General features: G+C 40.3%; 3 protein-coding genes across 7 annotated transcripts in view; 1 reads left to right on the top strand and 2 right to left on the bottom strand.

Moving 5' to 3' along the window:
- The window catches only part of LOC137997765 (E3 ubiquitin-protein ligase TRIM71-like), a 4,533-nt gene extending 1,226 nt beyond the window's left edge, over positions 1-3,307 (bottom strand). Inside the window, exon 1 of the mRNA XM_068844040.1 lies at positions 1-3,307. This exon is cut by the window's left edge and continues 1,226 nt beyond it. Coding sequence (XP_068700141.1) covers positions 917-3,307 — 2,391 coding nt within the window. The 3' untranslated portion in view covers positions 1-916.
- Positions 3,214-13,330, bottom strand: LOC137998089 (mitochondrial ribonuclease P catalytic subunit-like). Of its 4 annotated transcripts, none has more exons than XM_068844529.1 (7): positions 12,554-13,329; positions 11,135-11,185; positions 10,754-11,042; positions 10,133-10,305; positions 9,294-9,483; positions 7,352-7,459; positions 3,214-3,352 (listed from the first exon to the last, which is right to left on the bottom strand). In XM_068844529.1, exons 1-6 carry the CDS (start codon positions 13,291-13,293, stop codon positions 7,355-7,357), a joined length of 1,548 nt encoding a protein of 515 aa, XP_068700630.1. In that variant the 5' UTR covers positions 13,294-13,329; the 3' UTR covers positions 3,214-3,352; positions 7,352-7,354. The 4 variants fall into 4 exon arrangements, with proteins under 4 accessions (XP_068700630.1, XP_068700698.1, XP_068700706.1 ...); XM_068844597.1 differs by having other exon boundaries at positions 11,135-11,182; positions 12,554-13,328; XM_068844605.1 differs by lacking the exon at positions 3,214-3,352 and adding an exon at positions 4,117-4,912 and having other exon boundaries at positions 11,135-11,182; positions 12,554-13,328.
- Positions 13,331-13,357: 27 nt separating this feature from the next.
- LOC137998463 (mitochondrial ribonuclease P catalytic subunit-like) overlaps positions 13,358-15,000 on the top strand; it is a 7,033-nt gene continuing 5,390 nt past the window's right edge. The window contains exon 1 of one of the 2 annotated variants that reach the window (XM_068844617.1): positions 13,358-14,084. In XM_068844617.1, the coding sequence (XP_068700718.1) occupies positions 13,387-14,084 (698 nt within the window). In that variant the 5' untranslated portion in view covers positions 13,358-13,386. The remainder of the gene's footprint in view (positions 14,085-15,000) is intronic. The other variant, XM_068844627.1, reaches the window with a different exon arrangement.

A 15,000-nucleotide genomic window follows, 5' to 3' on the forward strand; every position in this document is an offset into this window, starting at 1 on the left:
GCAACCGTTATTTCTTACGAAAGTTAAGCATAATGCGCCATTTAAAGCGCTGTTACACTGTGCATTTTTCGTACAACTTGTCTCGCAAGGTCATTGCGAGGCAAATTGCACAAAACTTTACACAAAGAACACACGACCATGAACGTTGCGAGACAAGTTGCAAAACCCTTTGCAGAAAGTAGAAGCGAGTCTATTTCTTGCAATACTTTTCGCCACGTTGCAACCAATTTTTTAAGCATTGCAGAGAGCAACACCTGTCCTGCAACTTGCATTGCAACGCTGAGTTCCGTGTCGTTCCCATACAAATATTTACTATTTTGCCAGCATTGCAAAAAAAACTCGGTGAAACTATTACTGACAGCTCACATTTTCAGTTTAATATGAAAATGCAATGTGTTAGTTTACCGCAAACAATTGTAACATTAATGTATTTTTTAAGTACGCGAGAAGCGAACGACATAGACTCTTTCATAAAATGGCAGCCAAATTAAATATTCTTTTGTTTTCAAATGCTAATAAGCCTTTCTTGCCTCGCTACGACAAGCAAATTTCAAAAAAAATAATTGTTTCAAAATGAAGGCAGTAGGTCTAATTTAGGCCATTTCCGAGTTCATGTCTGCCTTCTCTTCAAAGCGAGTCCAAGTGCGAAGATTTTGTGATAGTAATTAGTTCTACATTACACATGAATGAAAATTAATTTTCATAAGAAAAACTTCGCTCTTAGACTCGCTTTAGAGGAGGCAGACTTGAACTCGGAAATGGCCTATTAACAGAAATACAAAAAAAAAAAAAAATGTGAAAGTGGTCGCCATTTATGACAGTGGTCTATAAAATCAGCCACTTCTTAATATAGTAACCTCAAAGATTTTATCCTTCTATGTACATTTTTGTCGTGTTAGCAAAAAAGTGTGTTGGCTTATTCGCTTGGAAAATAAAACACTTTAATTGAGTTATTCTGAGCATCAGCCACAGCAACCCTGCCTTCTGGAGTGTAATCAACGCCTTGCGGCCCGCTAAGTTGCCCGTCGCCGCTTAGTTTCCCGCCAAACTTGGTGACGAAACGCAAGTGTGAATTAAATACTTGAACGCGATTGGTGCGATCAGAAACAAAAATGTATCCGGACGAGTCGACTGTAATACCGGAGGGGTAATGAAATTCTCCATCGCCGGTTCCGGGACGTCCAAACTTCCGTTGAAAGTTACCCACCGTGTCAAAGATTTGCACTCGATGGTTTGAGGTATCGGTGACAAAAATTTCGCCATCTTGAGTGACTGCGATGTAAGAAGGGTTGTTAAATTCTCCATCCTTCGTTCCCAATGAGCCAAACTGGCTGCAGTAGACTCCCCGGTCGCTGAAAACGACGATTCGATGATTTTGTTGGTCGGTAACTAGTAACTGTCCTTCTTCATCGACTGCTACACCCGTGGGGTTTTTTAAATCCCAAGGGTTCCGTCCCTTGCATGAAATTACTTTACATAACACTCCTTCCATGCTGAACATCTGAATGCGGTGATTTTGTTGATCAGCAACTACAATTCGTCCATTTTGCGAAATGCAAACACCTGTTGGGGAATTAAACTTTCCAACATCCTTGCCAGAACATCCAAACTGCCGCAAGAAACCGCCACGGCTTGTAAATAGCTGAATTCTGTCGTTCAGTGTATCTGCGACGACTATGATCCCATTACTTGCTACGGTTACATCACACGGGTTGTTTAACTCCCCTCTTCCTTTACCTCTGCAGCCGAAGCGCAAACAAACCGGAAGTGACTTGGTGGCGAAACACATATGACCCTTTTTTACATTCACGGTGTAAGGGCTTTCCTCTACTTGCTCACCGTTAACCAGCACTGAGATCACGTGTTCTCCTTGAATTCTTGGCTTGTAACTGAGCGTGTAAAGTCGTGGACTCTGTTCCACGACGTTACAAGTTAGGATAACCAAATCTGGCGTTTCAATACGAACATGGAAATCAACTTTGTTAACCACGGACTCTCCTTGCACACTTAAAACAAAAGTCGACGTCTTGCCAACAGCGGCATTGTAAAGGCCCTCTCCGATAAGTCTAACCGCGGGAGGCCTATTGCCGCTTTCCAGTTTGCCTCCTCGTTTGATGACGTCGAGCAGAAGATCTTCCTCGGTGACGTAATCAAATTCCGGTCCCTCCAAAGGTGACATCTCTTGAATCATGTTATCTATGCTTCGAAGTCTCTCTGTCATGAAGTCTTTAACCCTGGAGATTTCGGCGGCATTTCCTTCGTTTAGCATTCTTTCGACCAGAGCACAATTACTCTCCACGTCTTTGATTCCCTTGTACAAACGCTCTTTCTGTTGTTCTAACAATGTCACTTTGTACTCTCGCATTGTCTCCAAATCATCAAGTAGCTGTGCCTCACGCGCTCTCAAAGCTCTAATATACCGAGCAGTGGAACTTTTAATTTGCTCTTCAATCGCCTGGGCATGCTCTGGTACATCTACGCAAGTTTCCTCTATCTCTAACAAAGCTCTCTTCACGAAAGGACTCCTCATTTTAACTGTGTCCAGGAGTTTAGTTACCTCTTGTCTTTGCTTTTCAGACGCTTCTTTCAAAGGTTCGAACGCATGAGTTGGTTTTGGATGGCTAACAACGGTGCATTCACGACAAATAAGCTTGTCGCACGTCTGGCAAAAATAAGTCAGGTCTTCACATTTATGTTCCGCGCAGCTGTCAGGGTTGCATAAATTATTGTTGTCTTCCTCCTCCGTCGTTAGCTCATTTAAAGAGATAATGTGGTGTTCCCTTGTAACACGTACCCTACGATGGGCAGCTGTGCATTTGTCGCACAAAAATTCGCGACAGTCATTGCACTGCCCTGTAGCTTCGGCGTTGTCTTCGCAGTTTCCACACTGAAGGGGAGTTTTCTTTTCCTCGAGCACGAAACTCGGATTTTTCAATATCAGGAAGTTGATGGGCAGTGCATCGATTCCTTCACTCCCTAGTTCACTCGGGAAAGAACAAATGGGACAGACGACACTTTTTTGTTTGCCGCTTTCATTTTCTGCCAGACTCTCGATGCAACTCTTGCAAAAACTATGCAAACATCGCAACATCCGCGGCCGGTTAAAAGATTGTTTGCACACACCACATATTAACGCCGAATCATTTACAACCCGTTCGTTTCTCGTGACTTTCTTTTGCGGCTCCTTAACGTCCCCATTTTGAGACAATTTATCCAGTTTTTCCAACGAACTCCAACGAGAAGGCTGTGTAATGTCATCGAAATAGTTCTCCACAGATAAACTTTCCCAGGTCTTCCAGCGTCGCATGTTCGATGCGTTGACTTCCCGATTGAAGGACAATAGATTTACACACTGCAATTTTAAAATAGGAGCCTTTTTACATCGTAGTCATGGAAATAAACACTTATATGAAAAATGTCTTCCATTCGTAATGACAAAACAACACAAGGCGAAACAAAACGCTTTCGAAATATTGCAAAAAAAGCGATACCAAAATTATCCTTTCTTGCCTTGCCTGGTTTCAAATACCCTTCGTACTGATTAATTTGATACGAAATGTGTCAAGTGCTTTATCGACACTGTGCTTAAATTATTTAAACTTGAGTCAGCTCGTTACGCAAGCTCCTATTAATAAACATTCTCTTAAAACTGTTTTACAGGAAAGAAAAGCAGAAGATGTAAAAACTGCTCTTCAACAAGCAAAAGAAATTGGTTATCAGCTTCAGTGGACGTTCTACGGGTTAATACTTTTGCCATTTGATAGAATGATGAAATCTTCATGGCACGTTTCCACAGAAGCCATTAAGACTAAATTTAAACTTATGGCAAACCACAATTCTCGAAAAAAAAAAAAAAACAACACACACTTGGTGCATTCAAGGCTCAACCATAAAATGAGCCGACTTCTTACACCGGTCGCCGGATTGAAAAAAAAAACCTATGTAGTTGCAGAATTTTCTCGAGTTAGTTAATAAACAAGACGAAAAAAAAGTGCCTTGAACAGTTTTTTGACAGGGTAGGATTTGTGAACACTTGAATGAGTTTCCACCAGTTGGTGGTTTACGGGTGGCGTTGAATAAATAGAAAAAGCTAACCAATCCCAACATGAATAGATTAACCTCTGTTTATTAGAATCATGTCATGTAATTTTGAACAAAAATCTTAATATCCGTCATTGCTCATTCCAGACCAATGGATGGGCTTCGATTTAGCAGAAGATTGTATTCAGCCCGAAAAATGCAAGTTTAGACTTTTAAAGGATTAAAGAATTACTTTTCGTCTGACCACTAACTTTAATGTCAGCTGAACTCAAAGGCCGTAATTATAGTTACTATTTTGCCATTAAATAATACTTTGGCAACCCATAGCGATGAATGGCGTATTTACAAGAATTAAAAGTAACATTTTAAATCATCGATAAAAAGAACGAATACCAGTTACTAAATAACTAATTAATGATATAAAATACGTAGAATGGAAAATAAATATATAATCAGAGATCTAATAGTCTAATTGCAATTACAGCTATTACATCTATGGCTGATACCAGAGGTTATAATAAAAGTACTCCTGAAATTGAATGGTCCGTTTTTCACCAGGAGAATACGCTGCTTCATCTGTAGGGGGTAAAAAATTGCTCAATTTATTGTTCTCATCACCAGTAATAGCATTAAATGCTTTGCAAGAAATAGCTTCAGTATAACATTCGATCGGAGGGATGTCTGCATTCTCTAGTGCGTCCGGCACTATATGATATTTCGGAATAGGTCATTGACAGAGCCCGTTTCCGTACGCGTTCTATTTCACACCTCAGGTGCAGGGGTAGTGCTTAATAAAGAACTGGTGCAGCGTATGTTCAGATGGATCTTATACAGTCTTGTAAAACACCAGCAGATCGTGGCAAGTTAAGTACTGCACTAAAAAATACAGGAGCTTGGATGATCTCTTTCAATTTCACTGGAATTATTACTGCATGTAAGATTAATTGATGTTGTTACTCTAAGAAGTTTACGGTAACACAGCAGTTCAGACATTCTAGCTCCTTGCTATTAACGATGATGGGATCGAGAACTGCTTGAACTTTTGCAAATGAAATGTATAACAATTTGCATTTGTCACTATTTCAAGGAGAGTTACTCTGTTCTCAAATGACCAACGCGATCGACTACAGTAAGGGGCCCAGTTCTCGGCCACTTTTTGTTCAACGTTTATTTTTAGCGCCACAAGTGAATCTGAATAAAAAGCAATTGCTTCCAAAGGTAGCTTTATTCCTTGCCTTTCGTCCTGCCGAGTTTTGAGTTTACAGCTACTATATACTGTGAGCAAATAGAGGTGACGCGAAGTAGGTGAATTTGATTTCCACGAAAACGTGTTTCTTTACGGCTACTCGAATTACATGGCCTAATTCAAGTTTGTATTTTATCCGTATAGGAGGCCCAAATGTAAACTTTTCCTGGCCTATTTTATTCTTTTACCTAAATTCACCCCTCAATATTTCCTTAGTACTTTTGCGTATTTGCCTATTCTCGGCCACCCTGCTGGCCGTCGACAACACTAAAAAGAGCTCATAGTTTTGTATGGAGTTTTCATGTCAAATCATTTGTAAAAGTAAAGCTGTAATGGGGTGGCATGTTCCGACAGTAGCTATGAATTAAAACTATGAGTTCTGACTTACCGGACCCTGTTTTTAAATACCCAACTCTTTTTTTAGCCTCGCTTGCCAGTTTATTTACGAGAAAAACTAGGTGTGCAAAAAACTTCCGTTTCTAACATGAAACAAAGCTCGTTAAGGATACTTTGTGGTCGAAATATCAAACACAAGCCTTATTAGTGACTTAACAACAAAATTGGTGATCAAGCGTTGTTTATTCTGAGGAATCGAGCGCACTCTTTCCAGTGGCCGAGAACTGGGCTCGCTGGCCGATAACTGGGCCCAGGAACGAAGCCTCCATTTTCGTTATTACTCGGGAGAAAACAGCGTTGAGCAGTCGATAGCGTTACATGTGTAAACTGAATGCTGAAGCTAGTTGTCTTTGAAATTTCAAGTCCATACGGCTATTCCAAGGTAAGAAATACAAGTTTACGTTTTTTGTGGTCGAGAACTGGGCCCCATACTGTATATATATGCACTGAACCCTAGTTTCCTTCTGCAACAACCTAGAAACTGTCGTGTCGCCGACATGTTTCCGCAACTGAGCATCTATGGTATTAACATCCAAATCATTTATTTACGCGAGAAATAGCCACAGTCCTAGCTTTGTTCCTTGGAAGACCGCTAAGTGGACTGAGCCTTATTCACTCAGAGAACACCTATTAACATTGAAGTTTGTTCTGCCGAAACCAGTCAGTAAAAAAATCAATGATCCAGTTAGTTATGCTACTTAGAAGATCTCACACAACTTATCTAAAGTAGAGTTTCCCTCTACCAACTGGGGTCGGACGCAACGTAACGTGTAATGGTAATGACAGGTTATAGCCTCCTGTTACGGGTGCATGAGAGCAACATTGTAGGTGGGGTGGAGTGACCACGTGTAGCTTGAATCTTGCGCAACTGTTAGCTTCGCATTTCTGTGAAGAGTTTGAACTGCACATGCGTCCCACACTGGGCTCAGTGTGGAGGGATGCGACGGGTGCATCGGAGCGAAGTGTTAAGGCCCGTTTAGACAGTTTCAACATTTGCTTCAACATGCATTCAAAACTTTGCTGAACCAAATGTTCGGTGCGTTTGAACAGGACGTCCAACATTGTAGAAAGCGTAAAAAATGGTTGAGAGCTTGTTGAAAGGGTGTTGAATCAAGTTTAAATCGGTTTAAACTTCCATTCAACATCGATTCAACTTTTCCTTTGTTCTCGAAAGTGTCGAATGGTGTCAAAGCCGTTAACAACACTCTGTTCAACAACTGTAGAAACACATGCATGCTCACATCAGGCCGTAAAAGTCAATAGGGCGTAGTTTATCCGGACAAGAGAGGCTGGTTTGTAGCTCTTAGTTCCTCGCAATCAAATTTCGCGAAAGTGTTGCTTCTTCTGTTGGTGCAATGTTGGAACCGTTTGAACGGACTGCGCACAACTTCGTTTTTGCGTCCAACATTTGCCCAACATCCCTTCAACTTTTCTTGAACGAATGTTGGGCAAATGTTGACACCGTTTATAAAATGGGCCTTAAAACACATGGTGGTAAATTAAGAATTTTGAGCACTTGTATAGCCGCCCCACCCCCACTTTTTCTTACGGTGTTGTTTTCAGCGTGAGCAAAGACTAATTTACACTACTCGTACATATATCAAGACACACACACACACTTTCAATCGTGCTCCGCGGCCCCTGTTAGTAAAAACAAGATTGCCTTACTTGTTAACTTGTTCCTTTCTGAATACAAAGCCATCTGTTTCCATCACTGGAAGGAAAGTGCCAAGTATCGCCAGAGGTTTGGACGGCAGGGGTATAATCATTGCGAGGCTGCGGACGAATGACAATCACATTCGTAAAAGTAAAAGTAAAGTAAAGTTAAGTCAATTTAGTTAACGTCGGTAGCTCCGTCAGTTATGAAACTGGTATCAATGGAAGCCGACGGTGCGCTTTTTACCCCCCTCCCTCTGTCAGTGCTCCGTTTCACGGATATTTAAAGCTATAGCTACACAGGTCAGAGGAAAGTGGAAACAGACGTTGAAGTCACCGAGGATCGAACTGGGGAGCCTTGCTCCGAAAGCCGCGCACTAGCCAACTGAGCTACGCCTGCAGATGTTGGTTTTTGAGGAGAGGGGAAAACCGGAGTACCCGGGGAAAAACCTCTCGGAGCAGAGTAGAAAATCAACAAACTCAACTCACATATGGCGTAGAATCCGGGAATCGATCCTGGGCCACATTGGTGGAAGGCGAGTGCTCTCACCACTGTGCCAGCCCTGCTCCCCAAAAAGCTACTTGATTTCATGAATTTGTGTGAGAGATAGAAACTAACAGCGATGTAAACGAATGGATGTGATTTAGACAAACAAAAAGCGTATTTCACTTGCACGAGATACCATAAACGAGTGATACTGTCAGCTTATTGCGCGCGATATACTGTTGTGAAAAGTTACAATTAGCTCACAAGGCACGAGAAAAACCGACGCCTCTTCACCAAAAGAGCTCATGATCACTAGCTGTTGAGTTCGAAAGTTCCATGTTCTCCTTGGGCAGGCTCTATCAGCAAATGCCTCACTGAGGGAAACGAGCTTAAGTGGTAGAAAACGATTCCAATGAAAGATATAAAGAGTTTAAAACATGTACTGTAAGCACAAAGGGCTGTTTCAAGGGGATGGTGTTTATGGGCGATTTTCAAATCGACTTACAGAAGGAAATACAATAATGACTTTTAAATCAAATATCTGAAGAACTGCCACTCCTTCTTGTCTCTTGCAAGCTCATAATAAATTATTATAATAACACATAAATTTATATTTATAAAAAATTTTGCTTTACAAGGATTATTAAGAGCATTAAAAAAAAAGTGGACAAGAAAACTCATATTAAATTTTGTGCTCAGTTAAGGAGGCTCAAACCAGTTTTAACACTTTCAACAAACTGTACTGTTGGGAAGGATTGAATCTACAAAACGTTTTCCCTTAACGGTAATGTTATGATGCCATATGAAAAACCACTAGATGCTTAACAAGATATAGTCATTAATGTGACATAACGGGTTACCATGGCAACAAAACAGCCATCTAAAAACTGCCTATGTTTTGTCTTTAAATGCGTATATATATCTCAAAAACGAACCCAGTGACCCCATTTTTTATTGCTGGAGAGTGATTAGCACGCAAGGATAAAACTTTCGCCAAAGTTTAAAAAAATTCTGTGGGGCAGATTCCTAGCCACCTTTACAATTAAAAAAGATTAAGATGGCTCTGAATCCACTCCAGATAATTGCTTTTTAAACTTTGCAGAGAGTTTCCTCTTCGCCTGCTAATCACTTTTCAGGAATAAAAAATGGGGGTCACTGAGTTCGTTTTTGAGATATAAGCACTTAAAAACAAAATATAGGGCATTTTTAAATGGTTTTTTGTTGCCATGGTAATTTATTACGTCACATTAATATGTGCATCTTGTTAAGCAATTATTGCTGTTTCATTATGGTACCATAACATTGCCATTCAGTGAAACAGTGTTGTAGAGTTAATCTTTCTAGAAACGCATTCCCTCCAAATTGTTGAAACCGGTTGAGCGACTTTAAAGTCTCTATTTCTGTAGTTTTGAAAAAAACCTGTTTAACTAAAAGCATCCAAAAATAAATAAATAAATAAATACATACTGCAAATAGTGGGCTTTCATCAACAAATCTTTCCAGCTTGAACTGATAAAGTTTCTGCCATCTGTTGAATTGAATCTTGAGTAATGGATCCATGTCACAAGTATAGTCATGAAACCTGTCATTAGATACCAACAATGTTCCTGGACCACAATGCATTGCTGCACTGAGAAAGTAGAGGTCATCCACTGAGCTAAAGATAAAGGGACGAATGTTATTAAAAAGCAGGCACACAGCTCTTCAGAGCACTTGTGCAGTTTTAGTCTTTCAAATGACTGAAATGTGGCAAAAATGTTGTCTGAAAGGCTCGAACCTATGAACCTCTGTAATGAGGTTATCATTGACACAATGAAATCAGGGACTTCAGCAATTGAAAAAAAGCTAGACGAAAAACTGCACGCTTGATCAAAAAATGGGCTTGTAATAGTGTGATTTTACTGCATGTTAGTTTAACATGAGCCATTGATCAGGCCCATTGATGGCAGGGCGTAGCTAAGATTTTTGAAAACGGGGAGAGGGGGGGGGAGGTCACACTCCCTCACACCCAGGGTCCTTACTGGTTTGTCATGTCAACATCCACCCTGTTTTCAGTGAAAATGACAATTTTTTGGATGAGTGCTGAGTGCAGGAAGGGGGGGGGGGGGGCATAAATAATTACTATGTTCCAGCCTCACAGGTATGGTTTGTATTATGTGGTTGACTGTCATGAAGGGGGGTCACAGGGAACCCTAGGACCCCCCTGGCTACACTCTGGATGGCTTGTGAGTTTGTCACATGAACATTTATTGAAATCTTCTGATGTCAAAAATTGTCTTCATTTTATATAATAAAAAAAAGTATACCATTCTGGCAAACAAATCAAGCCACAGTCTTTGTGATCAGTCAGATACTCCACCAGGGCACCAAGGGGTGTTTTTCCACCCCTCTTTGATCTTTCTGACAATCTCATTGGACTGGAACCAACAACCAGAACTCGCTTTTTTTTATTTACAAAATGTAGCACCACATTTTGTACCTAAGCATAAAAAAGAGAAAAATGAATGCAGTACATGTGACAAGTAAATGTTCATCTCATCGTTATATGATCATGCAAATTTCTATGTTAAACTTCTGTTCACCAGCTTGGAAATTTTTTTTACACGAAATCTGCTTCTGGGTGTATAATGACAGAAATGACTTAGGTTTTGTAACAAAAATTGGTTCCCCTGTGGGTCATGCACAAGGCAAAAGAACACCTCTTTGATTTGACTTATTTTCCAGGGCATTTATTTCAACTTCCCCATTAATGCTACTTTAATTAAACCAAGCAAACCTGCATGCAAAACCCAATGAAACCTCTAAGCAAAACTTTCATGAAACTGCCAAAAGAAGAATTAGGATCATACTTGACAGTCAGCACTCAAATGCTATGGCATAGGAACAAAAACATGAAATAAGTCAAAAGTTATTAGTAAAATATTTACATTGTAAGGATCAAAAAAGCCTCTAAAATATCCCACATTGAGTCCATCAATGATGACATCATATGGTCCTGTGCTTTCTAAGAAATATTCCACACTTAAAGGAATCCGATTCAGTTGCTCTGGCAAGACATAATCAATAAAATTTCCTGCAGAAGTGAAACTTTTAACTTGTTGAACAGTTCTGTGTGGCTTCCAAAGATGCTTAACCAGAGAGAGTTTTAACTCTTCAAGTTCCTTGATAGAGAATTCACCAGTTTCCAGCTTCTGTTTGCAGGAATAGCAATGGAATCTGGTAAAATAAAGACAACCAAGAATAAGTAAAAAATTATTATTGATTAGCAAATTTTTGATAGATCTGAATAGACCAACACATTTTCTCACGTTTGTGTAGCAATTGTCCATGACGTAATCCACTTGGTTTGTCCATGTCTGCTAATCAAAATACAGTATTAGTAACCTAAAATGTTGAAATTATTTTTCAAATGCAGTTGCCTCATCTTTGAAAGGAGAATTTAAGTTTCTCTCAAGACTTATAAGACTGACATAACCGTATGCTTTCTTCCCAAAAACACCCTCCCCGGTTTCCATGAGTTCAAGGGTAGGCCTGCGAGTCCTGAATTTTCTGCCCCACAATTCTTTGGTCTCATGGTTCTCCATGACAGTAACTATTTTTTTTCCAAAAATACTACTGTATATTAAAAACAAATCCCCACTCATAATGAATCTTTCATTTAAGTCTGTCAATCAGATCAATGCTTTGCCCTGCGTCAACTGGTAGAAAAAAGCCTTGAATTTCAACTCCCTGTGATGATGAACTTTGTTGAATTTAAGGCTGCTTTTGACCTAGCATGCACAGAGCAGCATGCACAAAGAATCCTCTGGAAAATACTTGAGGCATATGGGCTACCCAAGAAGATATTTAATCGTAAGTGGTTTGAACCCAGGAGTCATATCATAATTAAGTAAAGCATGGTTGTCCAGGTGAGTGTATTCCTGAGAAGGACTGTTTGAGATGACATTGACTGAGGTTTCGACAACCTGAGCAGAAGTCATCTTCAGAATCAAGGTTCTTGACTCTGAAGATGACTTCCACTCAGGTTGTCGAAACATTAGTCAATATCATCTCAAACAGTCCTCCTCAGGACTACACTCACCCGGACGATCATACTTTACTTAATTAAGATATTTAATATCATGAAAAACATCAATGATGGATTGGAATGTTGTGTATTAATTTTAGGGTGGATGGAGAATCAACAGAGTGGTTCACAGTATCAGCTGGTGTTAGGCAAGGCTGTGTATGGTCCCCTCCCACTGTTGTTTGCCATGTTGATAGATTGGGCGCCCAAGCACACCCTGGACTAGAATGACTCTGGAATTGTACTCGAAAAACAAAGGAGTTTGCATTACCAGCAGCAAAGACTGTATCTGACCTTGAATTTGCAGACAATATCCCAAGTGGAAGAGAAGGGGAGCAAAGTAGGACTCGTCATCTCCTCCACAAGTCCAAAAATTTATGAAAAAATTGGGAGGGCAGGCTTTACATTTTTTTCAGTGATGCATAACTATCATTTACAATGACAAGCAGCTTAGCAAAATCTTCCAGTGACACAAAAATGTAACACTGTACAAATGTTGCATCCCTGCCATGTCTCAGGGACTGGAGGGGAGAAGGAGGGGGGTGGGCATGGTTTTAATTGATTAGTGCATAATGCTGTCAGCAGAATGTCAATCAAATTATGCCCCCTTCATCCCTTAAAAAAACCATATTCAATGTTGACTTTATGTGATGTGTCTAACCTATCAAACCATATCTTTATTGCCTCAAGAGCGTCATCCGTCAATTTGTACCGATATTTCACAAAGTCTTGAAAGATTTTCAACACATTGCATGTCAGGTGCTTATCTTCCTTCCCAGTGCAAGCTCGGATTAGTGCTGTGCACAGGTTACTGCTAAGCCCATGGATAACAGCTGAACGTTCCATCTCCTTGATGGCTTCAAAAGCGCCCATTATATCGCCTCTCTCAATGGCTGCTTCCACAAAAGGTTCATAGTGGCGAGCTTTTGGAGTTAAACCATCCCTTTTCATCTTATCAAGGAAATCCTTCATTTCTCCTAATTGGTGACATTTAGAGTATAAGATCGCCAGATTACAATAGGATGAGTAGGTCTTTGGAAAACCTTCCTTTTCCCATAGGGATTTAATTGCAAGAGCTTCCTCGATCTTGCCATAATACAAATACCAGTACAGTGCAGAGTTTAAGCATTCTATCCGATATTTATCAGGAAGATTGACGCATTGACTAAATAGGTTTGAAACTTTTTGTGGAGTTTGCTCTGCCTCGCACAACCATCGAATGTCACCCACGTGCAATCGGTCGTGATTATTTTCGTCGACATTTCCCTTTTCTAGCACCATGTTTAGATGTCTCGTTGATGTAAAACTCCACTGTCTTCTTCCTCCTGTGACGCATAATCTAAGAACACTTGGGATCTCACTAAAAGCTCTCCTTTTGTGTAGACTTACAAATCGGGGCATTTTGATGGCAGTGATCACTGGGTGCAATGTAAGAACACATGTGGTGTCTTCAGCCACGATAATTCGTGACAACTACATAACCCAGCGACCAAAATGGCAAGCAGAACTGTCTTCTTTAATAGTCCTTTTTGTTTGCAAAAAACCCAGGGGACGCTGACTTTGTTGAGGGGCTATATTAGGCAATTAGTAAGGGAAGGATCTTCATCTTCTCCTGCAGAACCAAAGGGAGATCGAATGCGCATAGGGAACATCAGATGGCTTTGCCAAACACATGAAGCTCCACGTTTGTTCCAAAAACTCCGCGAACTTCCCGAAAAACACCTAGCAGATTCCGTCAGCTCTGCTCTTTATTGGTTCTTATATTACGACAAGATTGAAGAGGCTTTAGAATTTAAGAATCTTGTGGACAAATATGGTATTTCGAAGACGTATTCTACCTACTCAACACTTGCTACGCTTTATTCGAAATGTGGCCAGTTGGTGAAAGACTTACATAAGGAGATGGTAAGGGATGGATTGACTCCAAAAACTCGACATTATGCACCTTTTGTGGAGGCAGCTGTCCATAAAGGGGATCTGTTGAGTGCATTTGATTCGCTAAACGAGATGCAGAATTCTGCTGTTGTTTTTGAACGGAACATGGATGTCTACACTTCGCTAATTACAGCTTGTGCGCAGCAACAGAATAGTCAGTTATCAAAGAAGGTCTTGGAGATCTTTCGTGACTTTGCAAAACACCGTGATTCGTTAAGTATTGATACTCTAAGGGCAATCAAGATTTGGTTTGATAGGTATGCGAGCAAAAGACTAAATCTGTGGTGTGTGTGTAGGGAGGGGTGGTGAGATTCAACTTCTGGGTATGTTATCTCCATGAACATCGGTTTCAAATTTGTAACTTCGAGTTGATATATGAATTATAGTCATTCTGGTCTGTTTTTATCATGTGCAACCGTCAACTCAAATTGATCACAAAATCTGGAATTTTGGTGGGACCACAGGCAGACAACCATAAGGATGCGAGAGCGTGTGACGTCACGTTTTTTGAGACAGTGGTAACGGCTGATTCAACTGATCAAGGAAAAATAATGTTCCATAAGAGCTTCAAATCTCAACGTTTCCTTGCGAAAATCAATTTCGTGGACAGCCAAATAAATAAAGTTCACTCACCTACATGTACTATTTTCTGGGTTGTGCGGAGCGATTTGATGTGTTTTTGGGGACTCTTTGTTTTCCCCTTCAGATCTTTCCCAAGAGGGACAAAATTATCAATCTGAGGTTTTTGATTTGTTAATTTGATTTGAACAAATTCCAATGATCAACCATTTTTTTCCCAATCATACATGTACATGTACAGTGTGTATGGCGATGGCAAAAACCTGAGCGAAGCTTGAAAATTGAGCAGGATTTTGAGGTTGCAGAGCTGTGTAAAGGTGATGATTTTTGGCACAATGCTAGCAAAATTATCGATTTTTGGCGAGCCCAGGGCTGGGAGGCGAGTGACCTTTGGAAGTGAGAGAAATTCAGCTAAATTCTGTAGGCACTCAACCATAAATGGTTGTGGAAGCTGCATGCCTTGTCTGTTAGATCTGAAGGGAAAAACAAAGCGTGTCAAAAACCTACGAATCACTTGGGATAACACAGAAAATAGTAGGTTAGTAAACTTTATTTATCTGGCTATTGATAAAATGTAAGGAAATGTTGGGATTT

This window comes from Montipora foliosa, chromosome 1 (genome assembly GCF_036669935.1).
Source record: "Montipora foliosa isolate CH-2021 chromosome 1, ASM3666993v2, whole genome shotgun sequence".
NCBI classification, from domain to species: Eukaryota; Metazoa; Cnidaria; class Anthozoa; order Scleractinia; family Acroporidae; genus Montipora; species Montipora foliosa.

Excerpts from the sequence above, each read along its gene's own strand:
- LOC137998089 (XM_068844529.1), bottom strand. The coding sequence starts at position 13,293 with ATGCCCCGATTTGTAAGTCTACACAAAAGGAGAGCTTTTAGTGAGATC. Across the intron at positions 11,186-12,553 it reads ATAAAGATATGGTTTGATAG|CAGACATGGACAAACCAAGT; the intron begins GTTAGACACATC and ends TATTTTGATTAG. Across the intron at positions 10,306-10,753 it reads GCTTTTTTGATCCTTACAAT|GTACAAAATGTGGTGCTACA; the intron begins GTAAATATTTTA and ends TTTTATGCTTAG.